Source organism: Eptatretus burgeri, chromosome 10 (assembly GCF_056783735.1).
Source record: "Eptatretus burgeri isolate ZD-2024b chromosome 10, Ebu_testis_v1, whole genome shotgun sequence".
NCBI lineage: Eukaryota > Metazoa > Chordata > Myxini > Myxiniformes > Myxinidae > Eptatretus > Eptatretus burgeri.
The window spans coordinates 76,533,043-76,550,542 of record NC_140970.1 but is presented as its reverse complement, the minus strand read 5'-3'; the positions used below and the strand labels follow the sequence as shown (position 1 = coordinate 76,550,542).

Here is a 17,500-nt window from a genome sequence, read left to right as displayed (position 1 = left end):
TCTGAGGGATGGCACATTTTGTGATGCCCTTCACGTGAAGAACTATTCCGACATTTCATGGTCGTATCGGTAATGAAAACCAGACGAGACAGCTCGTAGATAGGTGCGCTACCTCTGCGTCCTTCAATGTCCTGACAACTTGGCCAATTTCGGTACCTATTGTGCATCATCTAAACAACTTTGATTTATTTCACATGATTGGATGATCGATCATTTGCTTAATCCTCCTCTTGCACATATCCTTCACGTTTTTAATTATTTGTTCAAATTTTATGGTCCGCATGGTATGGGTAAATATAAATTATGCACGAGTCCTTTTTAACATGCAAGAAACACGCCCGTACAAAACGAGTATCTCAAGGCAAATCGACTAGCTATAATGAATATATGAACTTGTGAAGTACCTTAATTGTTCAAAAAGTAATTGTTCAAAAAGTAAGTGTTCAAAAAGTAAGTGTTCAAAAAGTACATAAAGTGTGCTCGACCCCACAACGTTTTGCTCAAAACCCCCAAAACAAGAACAGACATTTGAAAACCCAAGAAGAACACATTTTTACAATCAGGACAGTTTGGCGAAGGAAACATTTATCTTTAACAAATGCGCAGTCAGAGGTTCGAGTGAAATGTGGTTCAATTTTTAACTCCAGCTCTGATAACCATTGCCAACAGTGTGAGCTAGTTTGTGAAAATTGAAAGAAAATGACAACTTTTCCACCTCGACAATCAAACTTTATTCCTCATCAAATGCTTTCAAAGCAAGAGCCGCTTTTGTTATCATTTGTTTGCACTTTGGAGTGAAGGGGGCGATGACAAATAGATGACTTACGGTGTGTAAGTAACATTGGGAGCAGGACAACCGTTCGGATGAAACTCATCTCATTCCACTCGCCTCTCACCCTGATACCTTGCTGCCACAACATCCATAAATGCCGGTCGTTATTTATATATTTAATTGACGATAGGAAGACTACTACAAATACTACTCGTACGTATTTCAAGACACAAATCAATCTCACTGTTCTTGTGGGGTTGGCCGAGGCAGAAGGTTGGGACAAGTCTTTCACGATCTGGCTGGCCATGCCTGACGTTTGGCTGGTGAGTTGGGAAGCAAGATGTAATATATTCAGGTTTCCGGCGATAACTCACGCACTCTTTGCGAAATACACCATGGAACCCTTAGCATCTACCATCTACTGCTAGCACACGGGTCCTCGGGCTTGTCATCTACCAGAAAGGTGGTGCACCTTGCGATGCAACACACTGCCTGCAAAGCACCAATCCGACAGTGCACAGTCGGGTCGGGAATGGAACCCTCAAAGGTAAATGTGTCATCTCTGCACCATCTTGTCAGATATCAATGAGAATTGGAATAGTTAAGTGGAAATAATGACGAAGTGCAAATTTTATTGGCATTGGTTAATTTAATTCCCAATTTCCACGATATTGGTCAGCATTTCACGTGTTTTGGCCTCTGCTTTAAACTGTGTGGGTTTTCAATATTCTAAATACGAATAGAAGTCGAAAAAATTTTGCATGAAAAATAAAAACTTTGGATTGATAAAGAAGTGCGATTCATAAAAGGAAAGTAGTTTGAGTTATTAATATTGTTCGCAAGTTGCAGACTGAGAAAGCGAAACGACCTGTGAGGAGCACATTCACACTCCATCCTCGTTGGTTTGATTAATACAGGAGAGTTCCCCATGAATATGTTTATGAGCACTTTCCAGAGCTCTTTATAGTTAGTGAGCTGGCAGGATGGCCAACAGGTATGTACACTCACCTCTAAGGTGTTTCACAGGCAGGGTGATTGATCAATGTATGTACCGTTCCTCGGATGGATATTTAGCGACCATCTCGTCTGCCGGCATTAGTTGATGGATGTTAAAGATCCCATATTGTCCTTCGCGAAGAGTAGGTGAGCAATTGCCGGCACCATGATAGCGAAATTCCAAACTCCTGTCCTAACCTTGAATGTCCCCTATCCCAGAGGAAACAAAGTGCAAAAGGGTCAACCCCCAAGGGGGTAGCATCACCCCTCAGATGGGTTCGCGGTTTAGTGGTAGTAGTAGTAGTTGATAGTTATGGTCGAGGCTACCCCCACTTGGTTCAATCTCCGACAGGTGTGGTTGATTTATTGATAGGAAGCATTTCTATTCGTATCATTTTGTATTCTGCATTTACTGCTCTTTTTATTTCCTTGCCTTTAAACATCTACCGCAACCTCTACCCCTCCCCCTGCCTCTCTCTCCCTCTCTCTCTCTTTCTCTCTCTCATCTCAAATTTTATCTCCAATTGCTATTGAACCCATTTGGGTTTTGACTACCCTTTGTTATTCTTCATGTTGTTTATCTATATTTCAGCCAGCAATGGATAAGTTTGTGTGAACTTCACTTCAACCGGTCTCTGGGGCATATTATGTTATTTCCCTTCATCCGTCCACAATATGTAGATACCTAATTATTGTGTCGTTGAATGTTTTTTTTTTGCATTATTGGGGGACACGAACTTACTTTCTATAATAGGCCAAAGCCAAGGTCAAATATGGCCAAATGTCAGTGAGGACTTCAAAAGATCATGCTGGCTCTTCACATGTGTATTGCAGTAGCTTTGATGAACTCATATTTCAATCCCTTTATCTTTCTGATATATCTTATGTTCTTGATGTAAAAAAAAAAAGATTTTGGCAATATTTCTGTTACATTTGAGGTGGTTGTCCAACAAGAGAGTGGTAGTAAACATTCACAAGTGAAAATAAAAAGCTGCCTCTTCAGTGTAGTAATCTATGGCACTGACATTTTGAGTAAGCTATCCTTTGCACGCTACCCATCAAATACCCCGTCTCCCCACCACCCCAATCCCTCTGCACACCCTTATGCCCCATACCTCTCCATGTGTTCAAAACACTGTGGCAGATGGCCTACCTTCTCCACGTAGCGCACTTCATAGTCCAAGATAATCCCGTTGGGCTGCTCAGGTTGGGGCCAAGAGAGCTTAATGGAGTTCATGGTGGAGCTCACGTGGTGGATAATTGAGACTTGTGAAGGTGCTGCGATATAGGAAACAGGAGAGGTTAGAATGGAATCATCATAGGACAAGGCCTGGCCTGCCCTTTCACACCATAGTCATTTTTAACTTTTTTTGTATACATGATTGAGGCCCATGGAAGAGCAAGAGCAGAATGGAAGGGAACAAAATGGAAAGGGGGAAACACCAATGGAATATACGGGGCAGTCAATAAGTAACCTTAAAATGTTGATATAAATTTGAGAATCTAATGTGTGTAGTTGTGGACGACATATGTTATATCTATGGGTAAGAGTCATGTTTTGCCTGTTGTAGATCTGGCAACATTGAGCATATGACGTCAGTAGAGCAGTTCCAAGAGGGCGGCTCCCTTCTAAGCATGCACCAGGGAGGAGCAACGTTGCGTCATCTGTTTCTTGGGACGTGAGGGTGTGAATCCCAGTGAAATCCATCGCAGAATGAAAATGCAATATGATGATGCATGTTTATCACTGCAGCATGTGTATGACTGGGATAGGAAGTTTAAAAGTGGAGTGTCCAGTGTGGCAGACGCTGCTCGCTCGGGCCAGCCTCGCACAGCTGACACGCCAGAAATGGTTGCAGGAGTTGAGCACATGCTGAGGGAAAGCCAGCACATTGTGCTGGATGAAGTGGTCTCCAAATTTAACATTATCCGTGGTTCAGCACACCACATCATTCACAACATGCTGGGGTTCCACAAAGTGTCTGCAAGGTTGGTGCTCAGACAACTCACATCCAAACTGAAAGAACTCCACTTTTAAACTTCCTGTCCCAGTCGTACAACTGCTGCAGCAATAAACATGCGTCACCATATTGCATTTTTATTCTGCGATGGATTTCACTGGAATTCACACCCTTACTTCCCAAGAAACGGAGGACAGAACGTTGCTTCTCTCTGGTGCATGCTTCCAAGGGGGCCGCCATCTTGGAACTGCTCTACTGACGTCATACACTCAATGTTGCCAGATCTAAGACAGGCAAAACTTGACTCTTCACCATCGATATAACATATGTCATCTACAACTACATACATTACATTCTCGAATTTATATCGTTATTTTAAGGTTACTTATTGACTGCCCCTCATCTATATATTGGGACAATATAGCAGCAAGTGCAGCAACTAAGAGAATGAAGAGAGAGCAGGGAAGGAAACAGGTGATAAGTATGAGGCTCAGGTTTAGAGGTTACATTAGGTTAATGAGAGTAGAAAAGATCGAAGGCATAGGTGGGTGATGACTTGAGATGATGGTGCACCACCAACTTAAATTCCTGAAGGAAAGAGTGGGATTGAACAGCTTCAGAAAGGCAGTTTCAGGAATGGCAGAAAAGATTAACAAAAAAGTGGAGGTGTATGGTAAGCCTGGATTTAACCAGGAGGGGATTAATGATTAATTAATTAAGGAGGGTCAACAATTAGGCCTGCATGTTGAAGGAGCTGTGGAGTGTCTAAAGAGTAGAAGGAGCAAGACACAAAGAGAGGCACAAAAAAGCCAGCAACCTGCTGTAATATGAGAGCAACAAGCCACCTGCTTCTCACTTGAGATGCCAATAATGATGAGAGCTTTCGATTCTACAAAAATCCTTGAAAGATAGATGTGAAGTGGGGGCACAAGACCACTGGGGAGAGTAGTACTCCATTGAACTGTGAATTAAGGGCTTGGAAGCTGTGAGTAATTCTGATTTATCAAGGAATGACCTTGAATAACGGAGGATGCCTGGTCTGTGGCTGACTTTCGACCCAAGCTTTGCTATCTGGTTTGCCCAATAAAGGTCAAAGGTGATGATGTGGAATGAAGGTTCAAGAGACTGAACCTCTGAAGTAGCTAACTGTGCATATAGGTAGGTGAGTTCATTTGACAATTTTTCTGGAGTGACAGGGTGAAACTGAGATTTGCCAGGATTGAAAGATGTTCCATTTGTCAGACCAGCATTAAAATCAATTCCAAATCAGTAGACACACACACAAACACACACACACGGCTGCTCTCTGCTTTCTGGTGAAATTGGCGATAGCACAGCACAATGTAGAGTAATCTGCAAAATGGAAAAGGTTTACCAAAGCATCAGAGAGGTTGCTTATTTATTTTCGGAACAAGACTGGGCCAAAGATGCTGCTTTGGTGCACACCCGCCTTCAGTGGGAGAGGAGAGGGCAGGAGAGGATTACATTGTTAGCAACGTGTTGACTGCGTGAGTGAAAGAACTCGGGTATGAAGGCAGCCTTGTATCTCACAAGCAGCAAACTTGTCAAGCAGAGCAGGATGTTCGACTCTGTCAAATGCCTGAGATATGTTCAGAGAGATGGTCCTGACCTTTTGTTTGAGATTTAGGGCCTCCAACCATTGGTGAGAGAAAAGCAGCAGCATGTCAAAAATTATGTTACTAAGATGGAATCCAAAGTGATGGTGAGAGATCAGGTTATTTGAAAAGAGGAGAGATGATGTCGGTAGTGATGATGGATGATGGATTTGCTCTAATAAAGGGTAATACCTGAAATGTGACCCTCACCTTTATCTTATAGAGGTAAACTTATGCTTTCTGAACTCCTGTTTGGGAAAATCTATTGTTGCTTTCTCTGCCGATGAAAGCTGTCAATAGTCTTTAAGAAGGTCCATATTTCTTGTTGCTAGCCTGTAGTTCAGACAATTCGTTTTTGCGTCCTTCTTGTCAAGGTGAGTGATGTTATCCAACTTCCTGGCAGAAAATAGACTGCTTAAGGCGAAGGACAGCTGAGAGAGCAGACTAAAGAGAAGCAAGAGTAACAAATCAGGATTTGAGAAGGTGGGCATTGATGCCACCTGCACCTATTGCTTATGAAGAATCAAGGGGTCACAGGACATGTAGTGAGGGCGGTATGACTTGTCGTGTACAATGTGGGGTGCATACTGTTAATGTGGAATCAAAGCATGAGCTCAACAGCTGTGAGGCAACATTCTTCAAACAGGGTTTCTTTGCTGGATCCCAAGTTCAGTCAAATGAAGACAGACTTCTCAATCAGCTGAGGGAAAAGTGGCTAACAGCATGAAGGAGAGTAGCGCTTCATATTATGAAAAAGACATGGGGCATGGCTTTGTGAGTTAACCATGAAGGAAAGAGAAGAAATGTGAGCAGGGCATTTGTAAAGGGTATTGAAAGGAGATGAAACATTTTAAAATGTCATTTTAAATAAGCTGAGTATTAGAAAGGAAGTAAGGAAGAGGTTTTGAGTATTAACTCGTGAGTCGGATGATTAAGAATAAGTGAAGTTAGGGGCATATGGAAAATATTGAGAGAATAAGTGAGGGGAATTTGTTGTTTTTTGTTTAACAATTTGTTTTTTTTTAAATATTTTTTGCAAGTGGCTGGGGGAGAGGCGGTTGATTTGAAAAAGGGAGAAGCATGATGAAGTTGAGTGTGAGGAGGAAAAATAAATGAGAGAACGAAGAGATAATGGCGAGGGTGTTAAGGAGAAAAAGACGCAGAAACAGATGTACGAAACATTAACAGTGTAGGTAAGGACCAACATCAACGGTTAGACGAGAGAGAGATTCAGTGCGGTTTTCTTCGTTTTTGGAAAGGTACTCATGTACATGAGAAAACCATTTACACTCACCAAGAAACCACAATCAGGAAGAGGAAACCACAGCGTGTAAAAAAAAAAAAAACACCCACACAACACAATTTAAAAGTAGGCTCCATCAGTATCAATTTTTTTCTTCCCAATAAGGATATATCAGTATGCTCAGACCAGTATATACCAGTATTTTGGGATAATATATTTTTATGCAGGTTCCAAAAATATGTAATGGTGGTCGAATTGTGCATTACGTATTCATATATGACATACATATCATTGACACATGGTAATTCACGGCATACATCATGCACTGGATCTTTACTAATTATGGCATTTTTTTTCATATGATGGAGAAATTGGTTGATAAAGAGAGTAAAAAGAGATTCAGTTTTGTCCTTTGCTTACATTATTCTTGCAGGATAATTTCTAAAGATCATCGTCAATGACCATTAATCCTCGGAGCAGGTGAGTGCTCGGCTAGCTATCTCAGTAAATATTATCGCTCAGTAAAGAGTTATATAAATATAGCTCAGTAAAAAGCTAGCTCAGTGCCCGATATTGGCACACACGATGACGACATGTACATTATCAATATCGGTAATCGGCACAGGCCAATATCGGTATCGCGGGTTATCATGTCGGTTATTAGCACAGGCTTTCGAAAGCATACCTGATTCATATAAAATAACCAATTGCTTTAAAGTAACATCTGCAAGGGCAAATGAAAACTCAATTGCTTGTACGGTGTTTGGGTGTTGAGGGTTAAAAGTTAAAACCGACTGTACCTACTTCCTGATGCACGTCTTGACATTCCACTGTTTCAGGTGTCGCCAAGTGCATCAAAGCTTTTGAAATAATGTATGGTATATTTAAGGATTGTAAACACCTTTGTTTGTGATATACCGATATTTTTGTGGATATACCGATATTTTTTATGGATATACCGATATTTTTTTAATTCCGATTTTTTTCGATATATATATATATATATATATATATATATATATATATATATATATATATATATATATATATATATATATATATTTATATATATATATATATATATATATATATATATATATATATATATATATATATATATATATATATTTTTTTTTTTTCAGTATATTCAAATTTCCAATTCCGGTATATCAATATGAAAAACTACACCAACATAACCGGTATATTGATATATCACTGGACTCTATTCAAAAGGATGTCATGCTGAACATTCCACAATGTATTAATTTGCCTCTACACTTTTACAGAGTGCAACAGGACACTGACGACATGTTATCAATGTCTCTGTGGCTGAGACCAAACCTTAAGGCCCGGTCACACCTTGACGTTTTAGCCAGCGATGGCAACGTATTAAAATGTATGTAAAACGCTGGCTTACGTTGAACTTTTGATGTTTTTTTTTTAAAGATTTGGACGTATTCATAGTGACTTGGTCTTATGTATAACGCATTGGTAATGGACACAGAACGTTTCGTTGTGTTATAGATAACTTATACCAACGAATGCTGAACCTGTTGTCGGCCTACACAACCGATGCCCAATTATAGTCTAACTTAGGCATAGCGCGTTGCACGCATCGCCGACGATGTCGTGACGTAGCCTATTAAAAGGCTGACGCACAACGATTCGAATCATAACTGCCGTAGAAATGGAAGTGACAACATCGCGGTCACACCTTGGCGATCTTGCCAGCGTATGCCGACCGAAGAAAAATGTGTCTAAAACGTTGGGGCACGTCAAATACGGTATGAGTAAGTTTGGTATACGTGAGTAGAACGCTAAAGTACGCTATCATACGTCGTAGTAAGTAGAGTACGTCAAGAAATTTTAAACATGTTCAAAATTTTACGACGTACTCGGCGTATGACACACGTTCCGCATGCGATGGGGATAAGTTTTACACACGATATGTGGACGCTTACACACGTCCACAAACGCTACTTAGAAGCTACTCATAAGTCAAAACACGTCGCGGTAATGTCTTTTTTACGCGAAACTTATTTCTAACTTATGTTTGACGTGCTTTGAACCAATTCTTTACGTAGTCCCAACACACATCGACGTATGTAGACGTATTCCAATGACGTCTTCCAGTCGACAAAAAAAATAAATGAACGTGTTTCTAGCTTACAACTGCCATATAAAGACGTGTTCCCAGCGGTTTTGGGAATTGGTATATAAAAATGCTGCTCATAAAAGGGGAACCCAACAGTGTTTTTGAGTCGATGTCCATGTCAGCAGTAACAGTATCAGTATCAGTATCAGTATCAGTATCAGTATCAGTATTAGTATTAGTATTAGTATTAGTAGTAGTTTGTTCATGTTGGCAGTAGTAGGTGAGTGTGAGGGGGAGGGTGTGGGTTATGATGGATCCTCCTTGCGTCCGCGTGTCCACGGGTAGGAGACATCTTTTCACCATTGTTCGAAGTTCTTCGCGGCTAATTTTTTATTGGGCTTTTTCAACAATGAGCTATAGCTTGTTTTTACGAATTAGGTCTATTCATAACGGGTTGGACAAATGTACAATGAACTAATAATGTGCATAGAGCGCTTTGATTACTTATAGATGCGATATAACAACGAATAATTATCGTGAAGCCGGCGTTCACAAACTATGCCCAACGATAGCCTAACTTATCCATATCGTGCGGCAGTTTATCTTTGCCGGTGACGTGGGGTTTGCTATTCATAGGCTGCCACTCAACGATTTAAATGGCTGCATCTCCACTATTGAAAGTAGATGCTTGCGCTCAACAATTGGATTTTTTTTACACTCAACGACTTTTAAACGGTACCACTCAACTATTTTCATTGTTTACAATGAACGATTTAAATTGCTGTCACTCGCCTTTGTTTTTTGATGCTGGGGTTTGGAAATTTGAAGCGTTTTTTCTGAACGTGTTAAAACGCTCAAACTCGACTATTTTAAATAGACGCTGCCGATGGACAATTGGAATCATAGCCAAGCTAGACATCGAAGTGTGAACATCCTCGTCATGCCAAAGAAAAGTTTGAAGAATGCTGCAAATAAGTGTCCTGGCCGTGGCCGTGGACGCTGACGCAAGGACGATCCATTATACCGACGTCTTTCAGCCTATGAGTAACTTAAAAGTAACGTCTGTCGATGTGTGGCAACGATCGCGTAACGTGCCAACAACACGTTAACCATACGTTAGAAATAAGTTTCGGGTACGCTAAACATTACCTCGGCTTGTCTAAACTTATGATTAACTTACAAGTAGCATGTGTTGACGTCTGTCAACGATCGCAGACCGTGCATACAACTTGTGGCCAGCGTAGCGGAACGTTTGACTCATACGCCGGCATACGTCGTGAAATTTCAAGCATGAAAAAATTTGAGGACAACCAAAAAGTACAACGTTTGAAGCCAGCGTACAACGACGTATGGCAGTGTTTTTCAGCATGCTCTCAATGTTATCAAAACTTACCCATAACGTATTCAACGTGTGCCAGCGTTTTAGAAAAAAAATTCAAAAATCGGCATATGTTGGCTAAAACGTCAAGGTGTGACCGGGCCTTTAGACAGGTTAACGAGGGCAATAATTTGGTAATGACATTTACCAGCAAAAATCAGCAGATGGGGCACCTGATATAATGTCTCTCTGAAGGACGGCACACCAATTGGTGCAACGACTTGACAAGAAAGCATCATGATGACAGTTTATCGTCGGTTTTGGCATCAAACCCAGACGGCATTGCATCTGAGCTATCCTGTCGGCCCACTTTACGTAAACTGAGTTAAAATTTAAATCTTTCATGAAACCATCAATCGTTCTGTTATTATTCAACAAAAACTCAAACAAAAATCAGATCAATAAACGATTGAAATTTTTTTGAAAGCAAATGAAGGATGCAATTTTCATGAATTAAAAAAAAATTGTTACAAATGAAGGGGACTAATACATCTTCATGAAATTAAAAAAAACAAACATAAGAAATGCTTGCATGATAATAAACACATTTAGCATTAGTAGGAATGTGAATGTCATCAAGTTCATGAAGATATTGCCATGAATGAAAAAGGTCATGAATTAACAGATGAAATGGAGAATATGAGCATCATCAGGCAGAATCACTTGACTAATTTGTATCGCACAATGATGGAAAGTGCAACTAATCAACCAACGGTTCAATATACAGTACAGCGGTGAATTCTCATGACCTCTCCACATATCTTCTGTCACATATCACGTTTACCCTTGACACCTGGTAAGTCCTTCAGACAATGAATGAACCACCGACCCAACCAAACAAAATCATTATTTTAATGAGCAATTTAATGCTCAGGATGAGGAGGTTTAAAGATGTCAAGGAAATGTCAGAGTTATTTTATTTTTCCATTTATTGCTTGCAATTCCACGAAGAAAGTACGTCAGGAAAGGTGTGGAGCTGCATTGTTATCCTCAGTTTGTAGGAAAGTCATAATATTGTGAGAGGAGGTGGTGGAGGTAAGAACAATGTATGACTGCATGTGTAATGAAAACATATATATACATACACACACACACACACACACACACACACACACACACAGTACAGACTAAAAATAATTATGATTATGAAACTACAATTAGAGTGATTCATGTGGTTATTGATCATCACAAGATTAATACAAGATTCATATTATTCTCAATAATTGCGAGAATGATTCATTCGTTTAAAGAGAAAATGAAAAAGGAAATACAACGCATGAATAATTTAATTGATGAAAGGAAAAATACGAGGATGCCTCCTCCGTGACCTGGGGTTATTATTTTTTTGGGAAGATGCAGAGTAATTAATGTATGTATATTAACAATCTTATAGGGAATCTTATTTTGTCTTGAAAGTGACCAATACCCCAAATCACGTGTTTCCTGCTCTGAAGCATGTGCTGAAAATGAAGATCGTGGCAAGTGATATAATAAAGAGTGTGAAAAGGTGAATAATTATATTATTACAGGATTAATCATCCTGTGCGTCAAATTCTTCATTAAAATTCCCTCCTCATCTTGAGTATGATCAATTCCTCTCCTCATTCTGAGTGTGAAATTCCTCATTAAAATAATGTTTTGTTTTATTGGCAGGGACTGCAAGCAGCTATCTCACTTCAGGACCGGTCCTCTACATCTATTGCTCCTGATATCAACTCAGCATGGGAATTCTTCCACAGAATTCTATTCTCTCTTATGCACAGATTCATCCCATCTCATCATCAGTTAATCGTTTATTAGCTCTCCTGATATGCTGAACCATGTGGTGAGGCAGTTGCTCTGAAACAACTTGCCTTCTCTTCTTGGAGGGAAAACCTAACTGAAAGCAATCTCAGTTTATTCCACAAAGCTGGAACAAGTGTTTGTTCATTCTCAGGAGAGCCAAAAAACAATATCTGTCAAACCTTTCAGAATAAACTATCAAACATGTCTTCCTCCTATTAAAAGCTGGTGCTTCCTTCATAAGTCTGTCTGCAGAGTATGCTCCCCCCCCCCACTCCATCTCGTCTCTCTCTCTCTCTTAAAATGACACCACAGCCGACTACACTTGTGAGAACGCCAAATGCTTCGAGTCTGAGTTTGTTTCCAAACCTTGTGTCACCAACCCCATGCTCTCTGTAGCCACCGTACCCAATCTCGCCCAACTGCTCTTGGCAGACTCCACTCAAGAGAAGGTCGAATGCCTCAATTCTGTGTTTGCTTCCAAACCTTCTGTCATCAACCTCACACTCTCTGGATCCACCCACCCGTCGTACCCAACTGCTCCTGGACTCTGGTTCTTCTGTACCTGAAAAGGTGGAGAAGTTTCTGGCAACCCTTGACTGATTCTGCAACTGGACTGGATGGAATCGGTTCACGTGTTCTAAAAATCTGATCTGCTGCACTTGCACATCCTCGTTCTGCACTTTTCACTCTATTATTTGCTCCAGGTCATCTTCCATATGCTTGGAAATCAGCCAATAAAACTGCATTGCAAAAAAGGTGCAAAAGCTGACCCCCCCCCACCCCCCTCAACTACAGATTGATGAGTTTACTTTCAATTATCAGCAAAGTATTGGAATCCATTATCTCAGTTGATATGAAACCCTTCCTTTTCTCCAATAACCTCATTTCAGATCACCAATTCAGATTCAGACCAGGTCAATCCTCATTGGACATGCTTCTCCTACTCTCCCAACAATGGATGGAAGCCCTCAAAGTCAAAAGTGAGATCACGGCTGACTCTATAGAGTCTAAACATATCTCGAGCTTTTGATACAGTCTGGCATCCCGCCTTGCTTTCCAAACTCTCTAACTATGACACCAAAGGCCACCTCCACTCTCATAGCCAAGGTATGGCCCCCAACAGAATCATTTCATCTATTCTTCCTGCCAAGCCTGGAGTGGCACAAGGCAGTGTTCTGGGCCCAATCCTATTCCTAATTTTCATAAATGATTTCTTTGACTCTGGAAAATCCCATTTATCTATTTGCTGATAACTCCACCCTCTGCCGTGACATACCTAATCCTTCAGATAGGCAGGTTGTGACCTCTTCCCTCTCTTAAGGCCTTGACAAAATTCCAAACTGATCCAACATTTGGAATGTCTTTCAATCCAGACAAACCTATATATATATATATATATATATATATATATATATATATATATATATATATATATATATATATATATATATATCTCTCTCTCTCTCTCTCTCTCTCTCTCTCTCTCTCTCTCTCTCTCTCTCTCTCTCTCTCTCTCTCTCTCTCTCTATCTATCTATATATATATATATATATATATATATATATATATATATATATATATATATATATATATATATATATATATATATATATATGGACCATCTGACAAACCCTTCCATCTACTTCCTTAACAATCCTCTTGAGGATGTTCAGTCACTCAAACTCATGGGTCTCACAATCAGCCCTTATCTTCCTTGGGCAAACCACATTTCAAAGTTGGCCTCCAAAGCCAAAAGCCGACTAGGCATCCTGCATCGTACAAAGCCCTTCCCTTGCACACCAGAACTTCTTTCCACCTACAAGACCTTCATCCACAGCATGATGGATTACTGCTCTCCTCTGGGCTGTTGCTCCTGCCTCACACCTTTCTCAGTTTGATGCAGTGTAAACCAAAGCCTTCAAGATTATTGGAATGTCTCACGATGAGGCTGAGTCTATGGGCCTATCACTTACTCATCACAGACAGGTTGGTGGTCTCTCTTTCTTCTATTGCCTCTTTTCTGGTCTCTCGCCCTCTGCTCTTTACGTGCCTTGTGTCTTCCCAGGTTCCTGTATGGCGCACATGGTCCACAATCAACCCCCTTCTGGTGAAACTCCCAAAATCCAGAATCACTGCTCACCTCCACTATTTGTTCCTCTTTTTTTTCCCACCTGTATAATCAACTTTCACATCTGCTTTAATCTCATTCTTCTGTCCAACTCTTCAAGACAGCTGTTCACCACCATCTCAGATCACCCTCCATCCAAACCACAACATTTCCAATCCTCATTACCACTCTCCTCCTCCCCCATCACTCCCAGGCCCATCTCCTTCCACATTTTTCCTTCCTGATTGTTTGCTTTTGTCTCCATCTTGTCCACCCTGTGCATCCTCCCCTACACCCATTGTCTGTCCAAATCTCCTCTCTTTTGTCCTTCAACCCTGCTGTTGGTGTTACCTCCCGCTCTCTACTGTTGTTTTTGTCCTGTTGCATCCTGATCCGTTCAATGTACTCACTCTTCCATGAACCTTGACCTTGTTTACAACAAAAAAAATTCCGAGATTTATGGACAACAAAAACATCAAGCCTGTGAAATTTACAGATGATTGGCCACAAAGTACATTATTGTGATGATTACCTGTGAAGGACATCCGCATTAAAGAGCACCTTAGAGGCAGTAAGTAAGGTGTTGATGAATGGGGCTATTAAAAATGATGTCCTGCACGAGCTACGTACATATCCCAGATAATTACTGCAATGAAGGTGGTTGAAAGTTTCCACCGCGATGTGACAACAAATGTGTCCAAAACTGGAGAATTCTTCGAAAAGCAATGTAAAGAACATCTTTGTGATTATGCACACAACTTTAGATTTGAGTCTAAACAAAAGCCCATGTGATCGTTGAAATGCCTTCATATAAATTAAATAAACAATAAATCAAGATAAAATTAATGGAAAATGTAAATAAACTGTTTGAAGAGTACACAATAAGCAAAGCAATTTAAAAAGAGAAGAGAAATGAGGGTAATAGAATGGAAAAGATAATTGAAATGATGTATTGACGGCAGTAATATTCACAGATGCAAAGCTGCATAATTTGTGGCCAGGAAGAGAGCAGCTGCAGGATGCGGGGAGAATGCAGTACCTTGGTGCGGGGCATCACGCAGCCGTGGAGAAGCCTGCCAAGTGTTAGTAATGGTAGGCCGGCGCGAGGTGGTGGGTGCTGAAGCAGGATGGCATGGCGGAGCAATGGAAGCACGCAGGGCATCGAAGGGGGTGACAGGGAGACACACGCGCTTATGTAATCAAGGCTTTCATGCTGCCGGAGAACACGGCAGGTGGTTCAGATGTTAAACAAGGAGAAAAAAAGCAAATGAAAAGGCAACATTCCAAATAGGCCTTTATATATTCTGGTAGCATTGCTGTTTGGCTAACTCGGTACCTACATAACCAAAACGAGGACAAAATTGTTCGCATGTGTCGGTGAAATCATATATACATGGATAAAAAAAAAAAAATGTAATAAATAACAACTTATCCAATTCTTGCCAAGAATGACGTTGGTTTCCGAAGAAACATCATATGGTTTGGCTTGTGTTGTGAAGATGCAACAGATTGGAACAGTGTGGTGTGAAATCAGAGTGGAATACTTTGTACATCTGCCAAACGATTAATTCTGGGTGGGTCGACGAGGGGGATGTTATCTAAATTTGCCCTGTGCCAGGCTTTCGTTCTCAACATGTGACCGAAATAAGTTTGAAAACACATTGAGTCTTTGATACTCGTGACCTTCAAAGGCCAAGCATGTAGTTTTGAACAATGTTTTCTTTCCAAAACAAGTAAACCAGTGGGTGCGTGGGGAGTGCCCAAAGTAGATGTGGACTTCTTGTAGATTTCATTAAAATAAGAGTTAAAAGTTCAAACTTTATTCTGCTATAATACCGACCGTGAGCAAGTTACACAAGAAGTGCATTCTGGGTAAAACAAAGATGGCTGCCAAAAAAGTCACACTACTGTGGGACGGATGAGGAGCATTAAGGTTCATTGTGAAGGAGAACACCAAACTAGCTCAAGTTCACAGATGATGGCATGTCTTTCACAGAGTTGTGTTGAAATGGTGTATTGAGTTTAAAAACTTGGATGTGAATTGGGGACTTTCAAAATGATGTAATCTGCCCCCAGAATGCTTGGTGCACATGTACATAACCACTTAGCAGTAAATGTTGATTGGAGAATGTTTCCGTATTTCGTGTGTGCGAGACAAGGATTGTTACCTAAAATGGCTCACAAAGCTTCTAAGATACTTCAAAAAGTACCTGAAAGAAAGGGATTTTCCTCTGCATAACAAAAGAGTTGGAGAACTTTCTCAGTTCACACAAAAAGCTGAGATCTTGCAGCTGCTCACACAGCAAAATCTGGATGATGCAAGCAGGTGCAAGGCCTGAAGGATCGCAGATGGGCGCATTCTATCAAAACCCATAACAGATCGCTACGAGTCAATGGACTTTGAACCTTGCGTAGGTGCCTCCTGTGATCATGACAGACTTGGTTATTTATTTAATGGATCCCTGTAATTCGCAAAATGTTGATGTTCATCATGACCAACAAGGCCGTAATGGGTTCCAATTCCTTGACAGAGGACATCTTCATGAGGTGAAAATACACAAAGCTTGCACCAGATATTATTTGCATGAGAGCAACATGTACCAGGCAGACTTCCCTGAGGGAGTCACCGTATCTGGCTTAGGTGCTCCTTAGCAGCATTGGGAAGATCATGTAGGGGCTTCTAAATGCACGTAGTAGGTTTTGGTACCGGATAAAATGGCTGCTCGGAACACAACAATTGTGGTTAACAATTTTGGAATTGCCACTCTTTCCTTTAAAATGCTGAAAATTGTGTTTAACCCTTTTAACCCTCATGGTCGTTTTACCAACCGCTATTCAAACCTCCATATTCCTGAGCGGCCGGATTTTTCTCCAGGGAGCCCAAGGTGGGGGAGCTGAAAGTCCAAGGAGCTCAGGGTTCAAAGGGTAACCATTAAGTTCCCAAAATATTATTTCCATAAGCTTACAGACTGAGCGCTAAACTTTGAACCTTTTTGGTGGTAAGGGACCAAGACCATATACACTCTATGCCAGCTCATTGCAAGTAATCTTTAGTGATCAACCTAGGTCTTATCACGTGTCACAATTTTCATGATCAACCCTCTGATCACATTTCATGAGCCTTATTGCAATGTTCACACAAGTTGCCTTCAGATAAAAGTTGAGACCCTTTGGTACCCACATTGCACAAACCGTATTCTATATGATGTGAGAATGAAAGATGGGTTCCACACTTCCACCAGTGACACACAATTCCTCAGCAATTCCACGTCTAGTAATCCAGCGTTTCTTTAAAATTATCTTTTGAAAAATTATCTGGATTGACAGCACTTGGTTGTGAGAATGCTTAAGATCGCTCCGCAATAGGCGACATTTTTGAAGTGACGTATGAATGCTCTCCAGGCCTTTTGTGCATGCACTGTGTCTACATTTTCAGTGACTCAGTTTTGCTCAGTGGGTACTTTTTACCTGCCATTGCTAAGGAGAAATCTGTCATTCAAATAGTACTTTCATTCAGGTGGTATTTCCTGAATGTGGGGGAAACCAT

At 40.7% G+C, this 17,500-nt stretch overlaps 1 protein-coding gene across 5 annotated transcripts in view; it reads right to left on the bottom strand.

The window, feature by feature from the left end:
- Window positions 1-17,500, bottom strand: part of LOC147018905 (ephrin type-B receptor 2-like) — a 245,289-nt gene that overhangs the window by 47,486 nt on the left and 180,303 nt on the right. For 3 of the 5 annotated variants that reach the window (XM_085899013.1, XM_085899015.1, XM_085899016.1), the window contains exons 6-7: window positions 14,993-15,070; window positions 2,922-3,046 (exon numbers count right to left, since the gene is read on the bottom strand). In XM_085899013.1, the coding sequence (XP_085755139.1) occupies window positions 2,922-3,046; window positions 14,993-15,070 (203 nt within the window). The remainder of the gene's footprint in view (window positions 1-2,921; window positions 3,047-14,992; window positions 15,071-17,500) is intronic. The other 2 variants (XM_085899014.1, XM_085899017.1) reach the window with 1 other exon arrangement.